At 37.7% G+C, this 18040-nt stretch overlaps 1 protein-coding gene across 2 annotated transcripts in view; it reads left to right on the forward strand.

The window, feature by feature from the left end:
- LOC310725168 (signal-induced proliferation-associated 1-like protein 2) overlaps positions 1 to 18040 on the forward strand; it is a 93149-nt gene that overhangs the window by 34241 nt on the left and 40868 nt on the right. For both annotated transcript variants that reach the window (XM_083539858.1, XM_083539859.1), the window contains exons 4-6: positions 13211 to 13399; positions 14524 to 14698; positions 14945 to 15048. In XM_083539858.1, coding sequence (XP_083395984.1) covers positions 13211 to 13399; positions 14524 to 14698; positions 14945 to 15048 — 468 coding nt within the window. The remainder of the gene's footprint in view (positions 1 to 13210; positions 13400 to 14523; positions 14699 to 14944; positions 15049 to 18040) is intronic.

Here is an 18040-nt window from a genome sequence, read left to right on the forward strand (position 1 = left end):
TTATTTGTCTTATGATAAGTTGACTTGTGTATCATATCAATGTATCTTAAGTCTGTTAGGATTCTTCTTCTTTTTTTTTTTTGGTTACTATTTTTCGTATGATCTTAGATTTTTTTTTTAAATGTATCTTACTAAGTCTGATAGGATTCTTCATATAATTTCTTTATTATTTATATATAGATTAATTATTATTATTATGCTTATGTTCTTTCATCTTTGAATTTTTATCATGTTGGTTTTCATCTTTATTTTGTTTATCTAGTCCTTCTTTGGTACTCTCACTAAATTAATCATGGTTCATTCTCACCCAGCAGTTCTCACACTACTGCTACCAACCAATGAGAGCTAGATACCTCTTGTGAGACACATTAAACCAGCTGATTGCATCAATTTGAACTTCTGATTATTGCTTAAATTTTTGGTGCAACATATTGCACTCAGAGGAAATCACTGTCCATGCACTTCTGTATGTGTGAGCTCACAAATGCCCGTGATTGTTTAATTTTTCTGTGTTTGTAAACGGCGCAAAAGTAGGCCACTGTTAAATTACCGATTTTGCTTTCAGACTTTCAGTGGTTTACAGTACACAAATGTGTACTTGGATGAAGAATACAAATACTCTGTTTAAATATTAATCCAGTAAATCTTTTTCATTTCTACTTGAGAAAAATGTAAGTGTACTTCTACACTACTTGAGTGTACGCTCAAGGTTTGATATGCTGTGCATCCGAAAGACCAGGGCATATGTAAAGGCTGCATACAAATAAATCAGCTTCTAGATATAAAAGTACTAACTACTTTGATTGAACTATATTTTAATCATTTGTGCAATTCAATATTCTATTATTTTGTGCATCTAAAGTAGAGTGGTTTGTTATGCACAGACAGTGAGAGTACTTTTACTATGCAGAAACTATTCACATGATGAGGAACAGCATGTTTTTCTAAAAAGTAAGGTACCGTAATTTCCGGACTATTAAACGCACCCAAATATAAGCCGCACCCACTAAATTGTACAAAGATTTTTTATTTTGAACATAAATACGCCTTACCTGTCTATAAGCCCCAGGTTCCTACATTGAAACTAATGAACTTTACACAGGCTTTAACGAAAGACAGTGCCTGTTACACGGCTTGTATCTAAACAGTAGCCTACCAAGAAAGTCATTGTTCACTGTCTTCCTCCTTCCTTTCACAACAATTTCTCTCTGGAGTTTTTCTTTTGGCATCGTCGTGCGTTTAAAAAGCACCATCGGTGACGCTTTTCTCCCGATGCCGTGCAGCTCAGAACACAGGTGAAGTGCGTTTTTTTTATGCCCGGTTGTTTTCAGCGTGACGAATGATTCGCATTTCCTGTTGACAGTCCGAGTGAGCGGCAGGTCAAACGTCAGAAGAACCTCATCCATATTTATGATGTGGTGCGGCCCGATTCAGTGGGAGCGCATCTGATTTAATATAAAGAGTTTCATTGGTTCACCTGAACCCGTTTCGGCAATTTAATTGGTCTAATGCAGGGGTGGGCAATACATTTTTACAATGGGCCACATGAGAAACCTGAATTGTGTCAGAGGGCCACACCAACGATAATATTTTAGGGATGAACCGAAATTAAAATTCTTGGCCGAAACCAAAAACCAAAAATGAGGTAACCAAGGACAAAACCGAGGAAACCAAGGACAAAACCGAAAACCGAAACACCGCAAGAAAAGATTGTCAATTATTAAAACCATTGCATTTATGGCTATGAGTGTGTACTAACCTCACTAAAATCAATGCATTGCAATTCAAAGAATAAATCAATTACAAAAGTGTTTTATTTATTATTATAAATTACTGTTATTTATTTGTTACCATTCATAGTATTGACATACAGACAGAGGTCAATTATTATTAGCAACGGTCTGTTAAACGAAAATAATTGACCGCCAAACATTTAAGTGAATGGAACGTTCTAATCTACAGCATTAAGAAGAGCTGTGTAATAAATAATATTATAATATAATAATTATTATTTTTGGGATCCACAGGGGATGTTTCAAAGATCAACCCGTCGAGCCACTGGCGACCACTGATCTAAGGCAATGAATTCCATAATTTTTTGTGTTATGCCTTTTGCCTTGGCACCATCACTGGAAAACTTTCCTGCCTTTTAAAAACGTCCTCTCGGATTGACTTTACTTTTCTGCGCCACGTTCTTCTCATATTTAGAATGGCAATTCGGGATGTTTGGATTTCAGGTGATAAATTAAACCCGACGTGGAGAAACTCTTTACAGATACACCCCCTCTTGAAATTTCAGCATCGCATGTTTTGCAAATCACTATCCGCACACCGCAGACTTGTTGGCTCTTATCCAGATAACCGTGTGCTGGCTGCGCTTTTTTATTGCGTCATTACAATTGTGTTTCTGCCGTGTTGTTTTGGTGATTTAGGTATTTCGGGCCGAAAATTTTTGGTGGCCAAATTTTCGATGCATCCCTGTAATTTATGATTGGCCTCACGCGGGCCGGACAGGGACGTACAAAGGGCCGGATGTTGCCCGCGGGCCGTAGTTTGCCCAGGTCTGGTCTAATGTTATGGGGCTCAGTTTTTTTGGCGGCTTGAAGCTTGTGAAACCGGGAAAAACCCAGGAAAAATCCATAAATTAGCCGCTTCGTTGTTTAAGCCGCGGGATTCAAGTCAAGTCAAGTCAAGTTTATTTGTATAGCGCTTTTCACAACAGACATTGTCTCAAAGCAGCTTTACAGAAAACAACAGTGAAGGTGAATGGTGTGCGTTTGTCCCTGATGAGCAAGCCGTGGCGACAGTGGCAAGGAAAAACTCCCTTAGATGATATGAGTAAGAAACCTTGAGAGGAACCAGACTCAAAGGGGAACCCATCCTCATATGGGTAACATCAAGAGTTTGATCATAAATCTTTCAACAATACAGAACAATTTGTGATCATCATAGATCCAGCATCAGCTTCTCCATGCCAGGGCCTTTAAACACTCGGCATCTACTTCTCCATGATCATCCATAGGTCCATAATCTTCACGAGGTGGGACGTGACTGGAGCTGGCCAAACCTCAGGATGCCTCGGGATGGGGAGAGAAAGAGAAGCAGTGGAGAGGAATTAGCGTAGCTGCTGTTCATGATATTAACAGCACAAGTTAATAATGTGCATGTAATCATATATTCTGGAGCACAAGGTTGTGATGTGATGTGTGTGATGTGTGTTATGTGTAGGCTTTGCTAAAAAGATATGTTTTTAATCTACACTTAAACTGGGAGAGTGTATCTGAACCCCGAACACTGTCAGGAAGACTATTCCAGAGTTTAGGAGCTAAATGTGAAAATGCTCTACCGCCTTTAGTGGACTTTGCTATTCTAGGAACTACTAGAAGCCCAGAGTTTTGAGATCTCAGGAAGCGTGACGGATTGTAGCGTGTTAAAAGACTGGATAGATACATGGGAGCCAAACCATTTAGTGCTTTATAAGTGAGTAGCAGTAGTTTGTAGTCTATTCGAAACTTAATAGGAAGCCAATGTAGGGACGATAAGATTGGGGTTATATGATCGTATTTTCTTGACCTAGTAAGAACTCTTGCTGCGGCATTCTGAACTAACTGAAGCTTGTTTATTAATGATGCAGGACATCCACCTAGTAATGCATTACAGTAGTCTATTCTAGAGGTCATAAACGCATGGACGAGCTTCTCTGCATCAGATATGGATAACATGTTTCTTAGCTTAGAAATATTTCTAAGGTGAAAGAAGGCTGTTTTTGTAACTTGATTGATGTGATTTTTAAAAGATAAGTTGCTGTCTAAAATAACTCCCAGGTCTTTTACCGTCTAAATGCAGGCTGAGATGCTGGAGCTTCTGTGTACTATTTTTTGGGCCGATGAGCAAAATCTCCGTTTTATCAGAATTTAATAGCAGAAAGTTATGGGTCATCCAATCTCTTATTTCTTTAACACACTCAGTTATGCGAGCTAATTGAGCTGTATTGCCTGGTTTGGATGAAATATATAGCTGGGTATCATCAGCATAACAATGGAAGCTAATTCCATGCCTTCTAATAATATTTCCTAATGGAAGCATGTATATTGTAAAAAGCAGGGGTCCTAGAACTGACCCTTGTGGCACGCCATAATTTACTAGCATTATCCTGGATAGCTCTCCATTTAAATCTACGAAATGGTAACGATTGGACAGGTAGGATTTAAACCAGCTTAATGCCTGTCCCTGAATACCGATGTAATTCTGTAAGCGATCGAGGAGAAGATCATGATCTATAGTGTCGAACGCAGCACTAAGATCTAGTAAAACTAATAGGGAGATGTAGCCTTGGTCTGAAGCTAAAAACAGGTCGTTAGTGATTTTAACTAGAGCAGTTTCTGTGCTATGATGGGGCCTAAAACCTGACTGAAACTCTTTAAAGATATTGTTCTCCGTCAAGTGGTTACATAACTGGGCAGCGAAAATCTTTTCTAAAATCTTAGACATAAATGGGAGATTTGAAATTGGTCTGTAATTCGATAGCGTGTTTGGATCCAGATTAGGTTTTTTAATGAGGGGCTTAATAACTGCTAACTTGAGGGATTTAGGGACATGACCTAACGATAGTGAGGAGTTAATAATATTGAGAAGAGGCTCACCAGCTGTATATAACACTTCCTTCAGTAGTTTAGTGAGAATTGGATCTAACTGACATGTTGTTGATTTAGCTTTCATAATAGCATCATACAGCTCTTCCTGTCCTATACATGTAAAACAGTGTAGTTGTGGGGTTGTAAGTACGATTGTGTCGGGAGATGCTGTCAGAGGTTGAACTGCCACAATTGTTTTTCTAATGTTATCTATTTTTTCAGTGAAGAAATTCATAAAGTCTTCACTACTAAACTGTGATGGAACACATTTTTCAGATCCCTGATTTGTTGTTAATTTAGCGACTGTACTGAAAAGGAACCTGGGATTGTTTTTGTTATTTTCTATGAGTTTGCTCAGGTGTTTAGCTCTAGCAGCTTTTAGCGCCTGTCTGTAGCTAAGCATACTGTCTTTATACGCAATTCTAAATACCTCCAATTTAGTTTTCCTCCATTTTCTCTCCAGATTACGTGTTGTTCTCTTTAGGGCATGCGTATGACTATTATACCAAGGTGCAGGTGCTTGTTCTCGAACCTTTTTTAACCGGATGGGGGCAACAGTGTCTAAAGTGCTAGTGAGGATAAGGTCTATGTTGTTCGCCATCTCATCAAGATGATCAGCAGTTATGGGTTTAATGTGAAACTGAGATAAATCAGGCAGGTTATTTATGAATCTGTCCTTAGTGGTTGGAATAATAGTCCTACCAGTTAATCTGCTCTACCGGTAGTGTGTACAGTAGGAGATAATGGTCTGTGATGTCATCACTCTGGGGTAAAATATCTATATCAGTGACGTCTGCTCCGTAGGATATTATTAAGTCTAGTGTGTGGTTAAAACGGTGGGTTGGTCTGGTGACGTTTTGTTTAACTCCAAAAGAGTTTAGTAAATCGACAAATGATAATCCTAGGGCATCGTTTGCATCATCTACATGAATATTAAAATCTCCTACAAGCAGCACTTTATCAAAACTGATCAAGAGGTCTGAGAGAAAACAAGCAAACTCATGAAGAAAATCAGCGTAGGGCCCTGGGGGTATGTACACGGTGACCAGAGCGAGTTTTCTATGCATGTCTGAAAGTGCAATTTTAAGAACGAGCACTTCAAATGATTTAAAGCTGAATCCTAATCTCTGACTAACATTAAGAGAAGCACTATCAATGGTTCCTACACCCCCCCCCACGACCAGTCTGACGGGGCTCATGCTTATAAACATATCCTGACGGTGTCGACTCGTTTAGACCCATATAATCACCTGGTTTAATCCAGGTCTCAGTGAGACAGAGTGCATCGAGATTATTATCTGTGATCATCTCATTTACAATCAGTGCTTTGGGTGCAAGTGATCTAATGTTTAAAAGACCGAACTTTAGAACTTTGTTGTGTTTGTTTATCTGGCATTTTTCAGTTTTAACTGCAATAAGATTATTTCTGGATCTTGTGTATGTAATTCTTGGTTTTACTACCCGAGGAATAGATACGGTTTCTATAAACTGGGCTGTGTGTGAACTTGTAACTATTTGGTCTGTAGTATGCATGTTCTTATAGTTGAAGATTTCTTGATGTCTTACCAGTCAGATGGTGTGAAGTATCCTAGAGATGTTATCTGATAGCACTGCTGCTCCAACTCTGCTGGGGTGCAGGCCATCAGGGCGGAAGATCCTAGGACGCTCCCAGAAACAGTTCCAGTTATTAACAAAGAGAAGTTTATGTTCTCGACACCATGACTGTAACCATTCATTTAGAGCTAAAAGTCTACAAAACTTCTCAGCCCCTCGCTGGTAAGTGGGAAGAGGTCCTGACACAATGATCCTCGTTGTGGGTGATGTGCTGCGTACTGTCTCCACCAGGATCCTGAAGTCCCTCTTTAAGATCTCTGTTTGCCGCAGCCTGGTGTCGTTTGATCCGGCATGGAGAACAACCGCTCCGAAGTTCTCGTTCAGGATCGCGGGTACCTGCGCAGCGACATCCAGAACACGAGCACCAGGAAAACAGCGAGTGTGCACCTTACCTTTAGCTCGGGTAGCGCGGACATGCCGGGTAGCGCGGACATGCCGGACGATGGAATCTCCGAGAATAACAGTGTCGCGTTCCGTCTCGCGGAGGGGGACGAAGCGGTTCTCGGTCGAGATCTCGAAGGCCGGTGGTGGAGGTGGAGACGTCCTCGATCGGGGCTTGGCTTGTCTCTTCCGCCGCGGCCGCATCCAGGGTCCATGTTGCACCGGTGCCGGAGTTGTAGGTGCGCTGGGCCTGGGCAGAGAAGCACGCGGAGTTGATGTGCTGGGAGCGTTAGGTTCAACCCGGGAGTTTACCTGGGATGAGTGCGCGTCCGCCCGGGATGTTTCCAGCGCCGCTTTCCGCTCTCGCAGCCGGGCATGCTTTACATGCAGCTCGCGAATCTGTTTCTCCAATGCCTCCATCTCCAACGCCACCGTTTGCAACTCGAACGAGTCCTCACCTGTGCTCGAATGCAGACAAACAACCGGCATAGTGCTTATCGTCACGAACAGCTTTATTATACAGAGATGTGAGTGAGAGAAAATAAATATAAACAACACTAGTTATAGTCGAGTTAACTAACTACAGGCACAAGTCAGGAAGACAAAAACAATTAAGGATTATTAAAAGAGGAAAAACGGAGAGGAGAAAAAAAAGTACCGGCTTATAGTCCGGAAAATACGGTATTTATGTTATAAGGTTTATCAAAATGAAAACAGATGCGGGGGAAAAACGAACGACAATAACAAGATAAAAACATTTGAGATCTAAAAACACTTTTCTGTAGTGTCACTAAGGAGCCGGTTTAGAGAAATTCTAAGACCATGTCTATTATGTTTCACTGTTCACTTGTATCCCTAATCATCATGCAGAGACCTGTGTTGTGCCACATAGATCAATCCATTGGGCTTTGCTTTTCTCTATATCCCAACCTCGGCAAAACAACCTACTTTCTCATTCACAGTATTTAAGATCTGGGACATTCTCTCTACTGCAGACAGTAAGAAACCTGTGCATGCTTTTGTCCCATCAAGATTAGACTAATTCATTTTTATCTGCTTTAGCAAAGAGTTCAATTACATAATGCTGCTGATAGAGTTCTAACAAGCAAGAAAAAGGAGGATAAAATTACACTTGCCTGTGGCTTTCAGAATTTATTTTAAGATTCTCTTATTGATTGTAAAATGTCTCCATGGACGTATTTCGCTGAAATGATTGCTAGATACGTTTTTTCAAGAACACTTTTTCCCATGGTAATATGCTAGGGTTCCCCAAAGTATAAAGAGTGGGACGTTAACATTTTGGACACTGTTGTGGTCTGTTGTAGCCCATCTACTTCAGGGTCTGATGTACATTATAAGACACTTTTCAGCTGACCATGGCTGTAAAAGGGTTTTTATTTGACTTCCATTCATTCAGAACATGACTATTTCCCTCCAATCACTCTTATTAACAAGGTGTTTCAGGCTGCAGACTCTTTGCTCTGCTTATGTAAAGGTTACATAAAAATAAATCAGTTTCTAGATGTAAATGTCGCAAATAAAGTAAGTTCGTGTGACACACCTCATCAAACACTGTGGGAAACGTTTGGCCTCGTTTATCAATGTAGGTAAGTGTACATTTTTCATTAAGCCATACATAATTTTGGTAGAAAGATTTAGAAGATTAGAAGAAAGATTGGGAAACCCTTGCATTCATGCATGCATTTGTACAGTGCAAAGCTTGTTCCTGACACTGATTCAAGTTATTTTGACTCACTTTTATGCCAGAAACATATTTTGTAGGGTAACAGAATCTGGCAAGATTCCAGGATAGCTGAATAGTACATTAAATGAGATAACAAATCTCATTTTGTTGTAGATAGGGATCTACACTGTACCCATGAAATGTTCATCCTCTTTAAAATATTATGAAAAAAGTATTATTACATCTTTTCTATCATAAGTGTGACATTAATCTTCAGTGAGCCAAGACATTTGCTGTACAGCTTACGGCTTATGGCAAAGAGAGCCTGTTTGCTGCCTATAATGGTCATGTGACAAGTGAAAAGCACAAAAAAACAAAGTCCACTTAATATATACATGGGATGTACATTAGATTAGCAAATCCATTTTTTTTTCCTTGTAGGCATGTGGTGATGGTATTGTTCTGTTGCTATCATTTTGCACTCCAGCAACTTACAGTTGATTAATACTTTCCCTATTACTTTAATCCATACACTGTTACTGTGAAAAAGCTTCATCTCATTTTTTTTATGTCCTTTATTTGAAAATAAATTATTTAAAAATCAGACAATGTGATTTTCGGGATTTTTTTTTTCCTCTCATTTTGTCTCTCATAGTTGAAGTGTACCTATGATTAAAATTACAGGCCTCTCTCGTCTTTTTAAGTGGGAGAACTTAAATTGACTAAATACTTTTTTGCCCCACTGTATGTTGTGTATCTGTTTCACTCAGGGTTTAGTCTGTTTTATGACCCACACATTTTTTTATTTTATTTTTATTTTATTATTTGCCTATTTGGGTTTATCTACCTCCATTTTAAATGCAATTTTGGCAGTTTTTTTTAGGCATGCAGTTTAAAATGTAAACATTATAAGATTAACTTACTAGTTTTTTGTATTATGTTTTTTCTTTTAGCCAAATTATTGCTTTTAAATACATTTGATGAAGAAAATCTAAACTGAGTATTAATGAATACAATTGGGTAAAAATGACAGTACACTCTTTTTGAAACCTATGGGTTCGTGTACCAAGACATAATAAAATCATTTTGTCCTTATAAGGTCTTAGAATTGGGTAAATACAACCTCAGATAAACACCACCACATGACATTACAAGCCGAATTCCAGAAATGTTGGGACTTTTTTACATTTGAATAAAATCAAACTAAAGACTTTCAAATCACGAGTCAATATTTTATTCACAATAGAACATAAAGAACATAAATGTTTAAACTGAGAAATGTTATACTTTTATGCACAAAATGAGCTCATTTAAAATTTGATGCCTGCTACAGGTCTAAAAATAAATTGGCATGGGGGCATCTTTACTATGGTGTAGCATCTCCTCTTCTTTTCTAAACAGTTTGAAGACTTCTGGGCATTAAGGTTATGAATTTCTGGAGTTTTGCTGTTGGAATTTGTTCATATTCTTGCCTGTTATTGGTTTCCAGCTGCTAAAGAGTACTTGGTCGTTTTTGGCGTATTTTTTTGTAATGATGCACCAGATGTTCTCTATAGGTGAAAGATCTGGACTTCTCTACTATGAAGCCATGCTGTTGTAATAGCTGCAGTATGTGGTTTGCATTGTCCTGCTGAAATACACAAGGCTTTCTCTGAACTTACTTGTTTTTCTCTAAAGATTTTTTATATACCTTATATAGCTGCCTATACAATATGCCCTTATGCACCACCATAGCATTAGAGATGCTGGCTTTTGAACTGAACGCTGATAACATGCTGGAAGGTCTCCCTCCTCTTTAGCCCTCAGGATACGCGTCCGTAATTTCCAACCAAAATGTCAAATTTGGACTTGTTTAAAACTTTTCCAATTCAAAACAGTCCATTTAAATGAGCCTTGGCCCACAGGACATGATGCTGCTTCTGGACTTTCATGATAGAGCTTCAGTTGGCATATGCAGATGGATTGTTTTCTCGACAGTGGTTTCTGGAAGTATTCCTGGACCCATTCAGTAATGTCAATGACACAATCATGATATCAAAGATAAACCTTTTATAGCCAATCATGTTACAGACCTGATGTCAATTACTTGATTAGTTGTTCTTCCAGCGGAATATAAAAAAAAATTAGCAGACATTAAATTTGAAATGAGCTAATTTTGTGCATAAGTATTCAATTTCTCAGTTTAAATTTTTTATGTTCTCTGTTCTATTTTAAATAAAATATTGGCTCATGCGATTTGAAAGTCTTTTAGGTTTCATTTTATTAAAATGTAAAAAACGTCCCAACATTTCTGGAATTCGGGTTGTACACTGTCATCATTTTTTATACAAAAAAATCAACCTTAAAAGGATTCATGTGTGTAAATGTATGTACAGTGGTACCCCGCTTATCGACCGGCTTGGACATCGACCTTTTCGCTTAGCGAACAGTTTTTCGACCGAAATTTGCACCCGCTGAACGTCCAAATGCCCGCTTATCGACCTTTTTTTTTTTTTTTTAACCCCGACCCACGTGGAGCGAGGGAAAGGATCTTCCCAGTCTCGCCGCAGCCTTCGTGGAAGAGCATCTATTGTAAATTAAACTTCGGTTTGTGAACAATAAAGTGTTATTTAGCGGTCAATATAAAAAATTTAGTGCGTGTATATTGGACGTATTTTGTATATTGCATGTACATTCGCTCTTCGACCTTTTCACATTTCGACCGGTTTTAAGGAACGGATTAAGGTCGATAAGCGGGGTACCACTGTACATATTATTTAATAGGTTGTAGAACCTTAAGCAGCAATAACTTTAAATTGTTTGGAAATGGCCTTATAACCCTTCCCAGATTGATGAGCAGCAACAATCGCTTTCTAAGACGATTGCTGATATCTTTCCTCCTTAGAATTGTGTTACACACCTGAATGTTCCAGACCAGCAAACTGATAAAACTCTTAGAGAGAAGTTTCATATTGTGAATGATCAATTAATCAAGGGCATTTAATTAAGAGCACCTCGATGCTACTTGGCCTCTTAATTCCTGTGAAAGCAGTAAATGGTGTAATACAGGGGTCACCAACGTAGTGCCCGCGGGCACCAGGTCGCCCGCAGGGACCACGAGTCGCCCACGAGCCTTTTCTAAAAATAGCTGTTTCCTACCTTGTTAACTCATTGTTGATAATTATTGTGAGAAATCATTAACGTGATCAGTGTCTTCACATAGATCAGGGGTGTCAAACTCGGTGTCAAATCCGGCCCGAAGTACAATTATATCCAGCCCGCGAGATGATTTTATACAAATCTATTATTATTGTTATTATTTTCCCGGCGATATGAAGCGCTGATAAACACAAACTACAGATCCCATAATGCAGCGCTTCAGCTGCCTTACCGAACACTAGACTACCTGGGAACATTCCAGTGTCAATCAAGTCGAGCTTCTGTTGATGTATTTAACCCTATTGTAGTAAAGTTACTGTGAAGCCTCACACAATGGTGAAGAAAAAAAAATTATTCTGAAAACCGATGGGATTCTGAGTATATGTTTACTGACGCAGCCGGTAAAACCGTGTGTCTTATTAGTGGAACGAATGTGGCTGTAATTAAGGAATTGAATCTAAGACTGAACTACGAGACAAAACATCAAGAGAAGCTGAAAAACCTGAATGCAGAGCAGAAGATACAGAAAGTAGAAGAGTTAAAGAAGAATCTGACATTTCAGCAGATGTTTTTCACCAGAGCAAAATCACAAAGTGAAGCTGGTGTGAAAGCAGAGGAGAAATAAGTCACATCAGCCGGTTATATAGAGAGGGAGAGTTTCTGAAGAGCTGCATGATGAAGCTGTGAGACATCTTGTGTTTGACAGGAGATATTTTTATGGAGAGCAAAATATTTTTAAGTTATTTAAAGTTTAAGATTATTTTTTTATAAAATGGCATAAGAGCAAAGAAATCTGATTGTTTTGATTTGTTGTGATTTTAACGTTTACTTAAAAGCACAATTATTATTTATTTGTTCAGGGTTTTTTGCAGCATGTTCATATTTCTAACTTGTATAATTTTGACAGGAGATATTTTTATGGAGATCTATTTATTTAAAGTTTAAGTTTATTTATTCTGGAATAATATTCCTGTCTGTTCTTATTCATATTTATGTTAAAAAAACATTGTTTTAGTGTGTTCAATAAATGTTTATCCTGTTCGGCCCGCGACCTAAAGTGTGCTTTGAGATTTGGCCCCCTGTGCAATTGAGTTTGACACCCCTGACATAAATAAATATCATTAATTATTAATATTAACATATAATTAAAGGTAAATTGAGCAAATATTTTATTTCAGAATTGTGTATCAAACTGGTAGCCCTTCACATTAGTCGGTACCCAAGAAGTGTCAAAAAGGTTGGTGACCCCTGGTGTGATACGTCATGTGGGGGAGGTGGTAGCTTAGTGGTTAAGGCATTGGACTTCGGAAATAAAGTCCTTAATTTTACATCCCAGCCACACCAAGCTGCTACTCCAGGGCCCCTAAACAAGGCTCTTAACCCCATAGCAACTCAGTTGTATAAATTAGGTCAATGTTAGTCGCTCTGAATAAAAGCGTCTGCCAAATGGCATAAACGTAATGTAAATGTCATGTGTTGTTCATCTAAGGCTGTATTTAAAATTAAGGCCTGCTAAGGGCCAGATGATTTTTTTCATTCAAAGAGGGTGTACTTTCTTTTTCACATGACCATAAAATTTAATAAAGTTGAATATGGTTATTCATTAAAGTACCCTTATTAATAGTGCTAAATAGTCCACTGGTCATTTAGTTACTTGCTTCTTATCATAAATGCAAAAAAAAATTATATTTGATATTAATTTTCACATTTATTTATTTATTACATAGCTTACTTCTATATTTATTCTCTTGCCTATTAGCTGACAACTCTTCGAGGAGCAATTATGGAAGACGCCGTGCCTTCTACAGCAAGGCATGGCACAGCCCGTGGCCTCCCCCTAAAGGAGGTGCTGGAATATGTTGTTCCTGAGCTCAACATTCAGTGTCTCCGACTGGCTCTCAACTCCCCCAAAGTCCCTGAGCAGCTTCTCAAGCTGGATGAGCAGGGGGTGAGTGATTTATGCACTTCATCACCTATCATGATGTGTACTTTCACACATACATACAAAGAAGGGACCATTACATATTATCATTTAATCTATTTGGACCTTGGTTTAAGTTTTTTTCTTTCTTTTTCTTTTAATAAGTACTGTTTAGTTTTGCTGAATATGCTGATGTTTGGTTGATTTGTAATCCTTTGCATTTTATTTGTTGACTGAAAGAGAAAATGCAGATATTGCAGGACAGTATGACAAGACATTAATTCATATTTGAATGAAATAATAAAATATTTAATTTATAATTGTTATTTTCCTAAGAATAATAGTAAGTAAAAGCCCTGGCCAAATGGGTGTTTTTTATACTCAGCATTAGTTCTTCAGTAGTCAATCAATAGTGGAAAATAATAGGATATAAAACTTTAACAGATCAGAACATTTTTAGGGAGAAGCAGAAAAATAAACACTTGCAATAACCTAGTTGCATAAGTATGCACACTCCTCAACTAATACTTTTTTCTAGATTTGCCGAAAAGTAACAGCTCCAACTTCACTCAATTGCAGACATCTGAAGATTTTACACTGAAATGGAATGTAATTTGTAGCTATTTAAAATTCCCTTTACTTTGTTACAGTTTTGGATAAAGAAAAGCAGCCCTAATGATTGTCGCTGCCACAAGGTTTGGGGTCATTTAGTTGAGCACATGTCACATGCAGAGAGAGTAATCAGTACCTGTCAGATTTAGCAGCAGGTTCTTCAATTTTGAATAATGTTAGGTGTCTTTGCATCCTTTCTGGTAAGTTTCTAAAGGGACATCTGGGTGATGGCACTGTAAACATGGCCACATCAACCAATTTTTAAAGGGCATGTACAATTTTATCGTACCTTTTATTTTCATGCAATCAGAATTTTATATTGTATTTTAGAATTCAGGGTGTAAAATGACATGAATGATCATTCTGGAATTATTTATTTGGTTCATTTTTTGTATATTTTCACCAAAACCATTTCGCCATTTTTGCCCATTTAACAGGGGGATGTGGAATTTTTACATCCATTGTGGGTGTAGTTTTGTTGCTGAAATATTACAGAATATTGGCTAATCAAGATGTCAAAATGCCTGTGTGTTTTTCAGCTAAGTTTCCAGCACAAGGTGGGTGTATTGTACTGTAAGGCGGGTCAGAGCACAGAGGAAGAGATGTATAATAATGAGAGTGCTGGGCCTGCACTGGATGAATTCTTGGACCTGCTTGGACGGAGAGTGCGACTAAAGGGCTTTAATAAGTACAAAGCACAGCTAGATAATAAGAGTATGTTTATTGAGCATATATTTATATACCTACATATACACCAGTCTCATTTATGTTTTCTTGTATGTTATTTGGTAGTGGTATATTGAGTTATGTGTAGTTTAACTGTATGTAAAATCACCTAAAAACATGGTTTCCTTTGCTTGGGATTAATAAATGGCTGTAGATGGATCACATCTGTTTTAAGCATATTGGTGGTGTGCTGCGTCTGTATGTCTGTGGCTCATGGTTCTTTCTCTGATACAGCGGACTCTACAGGAACCCACTCACTCTACACTACTTACAAGGACTTTGAACTAATGTTTCATGTGTCCACTCTCCTACCCTATACACCCAACAACCGACAACAGGTCAGTTATTGTTTTATTTGTGGGTTTTCCATGAAGCATATTTCTTATGAAGAGAAGCTGTGTATCTGTGGGAATGAATGGGGAAGTAAGTAGGTGGATTATTGCTTAGACAACACACTGCAACACTTATTAAACAATATGTCCATTGTTTGCACCTGGATGCATGTCGTCTTATGATGATTAGTAGACATCTCAATGGGGCGGAATATTGTAAGCAACTTCCAATTCAAGATTAATGAACAGGAATGACAACTCAAATGTATCACTTTTAGTCTAAAGTGCTTGGAGCTGCATGGGCAGGTGGTTGTGCATCCTAATAGTGTTTTACATGCTAGTACACTGTATTGTCAAAAAAGTGGTTTAGCGAGGCTGAAGTCTGCACTTTTTACTGGACACTTGAGCTCTTCCATAAAACCTAGTCCAACCATAACTTCATGAATCATACACAGGTGATGTAGTGCTGCAACATGTTCAGGCTAGGCCTTCAAATTTCAGCATAGGGAAACTGTAATTGTATAGTACAGTAAAACCCTGTTGGACGAGCAGAATTCGTTAGAACTAATTTTCCCCATAAGAATGAATGTAAAAGTGATTTAATCCGTTCCGAGACCTCATTCGATCGCTTATTTCTGCACTTAAAAAGTATTTGTAGCCTATTTTAACAAATACACCGCAAATTACCGTAATGTAAACATAATTTAACGCTTACCCATCTGGTAGTGGTTGATTGCGAGTGTGAGACGCACACCACGCTCGTAACCTTTATGGTTTCAATGATAATTCTATTTACTTTAGTTTTCACAGCACCATCACTGATTTTCTTGGGAGACATTATGACTATGTTTTTGCTGCACTGAACAACGAGAGTGACTGAGTGATACGTCATCAACTAAGCAACTGATGCTACCCTCGGCCGAAAACCTGAACCGGCAGCGTGGGTTTGCTCGTGCCTTCGAAATTTGCTCGTGAAATAGGGTAAAATTTCGCGAGCAAGGTCACTTGGATCCCCGTTTGCTCGTACTATTAGTTGCTCGTACAACAGGGTTTTACTGTATACATAAACCTTCTTTTTAATTGTGCTTGTCCAGCTTTGTGGTGACAGTTCAATCTTCAACAGGAAGGTCCAGAGATATAATAGCAGTGATTGTCCCCAATTTTGGCTAATAGTGTAAATCTTGTTTTTCTATTTTTTTTTAAATTTGTAAACAATTCAAGTATAATAGGTTTATATTTGCATTAATTTTATTATTTATGTTGACCAGATTACAAATATTCTTTTCATACTCATAGTTAGAAATTGAGAGATAGTGGAGCACAGATTGAATCTTGAAACAAAAAGGAAGACCAACAACCAAGTGTCTAATTCATAAGTTACATGATTGGTTGATTGGATAACTCGTAGATGAGCAGGTCTGCAGGTGTTCCTATTCAACTAAATTAACAAGTAAAGGTAACTAGCATGAAAGCCTATTAAAGGACTCTTGCTGGCAGCAGTGGCTCATGATAGATTTTGGTGGGGAAGGAGGACATTAATAACAACATAGTTTCAGACTAAATTAGGTCAAGGGTCTATCACACTTGGCTTATACTGTAGGATACTATCTTGTATGTTTTTAGAGCAACCCTGTAATAGGGAATTGAGTGTAAACAACATGCAACGTACAGTCTAGCAGCTCAATTTGATTATATTTTTAGATTATTATTCGTTCCGCTGTGTATGAGAAAACTTATTAGATATCTTAACAATCAGGGTTAATAAGTCTTGGCTAAATATTAAACCTAGTAAAATATACGTTGGAAAAAAATGTTTTAGCATAATGGTACCCCGACTCTGGAACTCTTTCCACAATTATTATGGTCCAATTAATTAAGAAATATGGCTATCACTAGCTTATCAGCTTTCAGCATGAATTTGACAGTTAAAATTTAACTATTGTCACAAACTTGGTAGGAATGGTAGGTTCTTGTTGGGACCAACAATAAATGGGTGCAAATTTGCCTTTTAAATTATTTAGTTTTACCCCAAATAGTTCCCATATCCCACCCCCTAATAGTACATACATATACCTACTTAAAGGGGATGCTTAATAAATTAATTTACCTTCTGGTTTATTTCACCACAGCTATATCTGATAAAGTAAAGCTTGTTAGATTAGCAAACTTCCTGTGGCCTATTGGATCTTCTTGTGCCAGTTTGTTAATATTATTTCTTTTGCCAAAATGATTCTCTCAGAAATTACTGGAAAAATAACTTTTTCTTACTCCTAATTTTGGGCAATTGCATGTATGTACTTTTTTATTCGTAATTTCCAATATGTAGTGACAAATTCCCAATTTTCATCATACTGGGAAAATAAATGGTACAACAACTAAACATGCATACAGTACATACATTTCCTTTATTGTTTAATACAGGAAGAAAAATTATGTTGTGTTTTTCTTAGGCTAAAAAACTTCATCTGCAATAATTTTTTTAATTAATACATTTGGGACAGAATCATGGCCAGCCTAATAGTGCATACTCAGAGTTGGCAGAGTTTTAGACCCAGGGGCTTAAGAAAAGGCAGCATTGACATGCTCCTGGAAAATGTGATGAAATTATGTGATGTAGCCATACCAACATAACATGTTCGAAAGAATGTTTCAAACATTATGAGGACTCCATGTTGCAAAGCATGTGAGCATCGACACTGGTGTACTTTTTCCTGATCGAGGCGTGTAAAAAGGGACTTTACTTAATTACTACATCTTTCATTTCATTTAAACTCTCAATATTATGTTGTACAAAAAAGGTTAATGGCATAATGTTGTTAATATACAAATATTTCTGGACTGTATCCAAATCTAAATAAGTGATATTCTGAGTGTTATCCTTCTGGTCATTAAAATAGTTTTGTACTTAATTTTATGCACTCGTGAAAATTATAAACTGCATTTACAAAAACCAGGCTACATCTTTCAAATTTCTTACAAACACTCTGTTTACAATAAT

This window comes from Silurus aristotelis, assembly GCF_946808225.1.
Source record: "Silurus aristotelis genome assembly, chromosome: 4".
Classification (NCBI taxonomy): Eukaryota; Metazoa; Chordata; class Actinopteri; order Siluriformes; family Siluridae; genus Silurus; species Silurus aristotelis.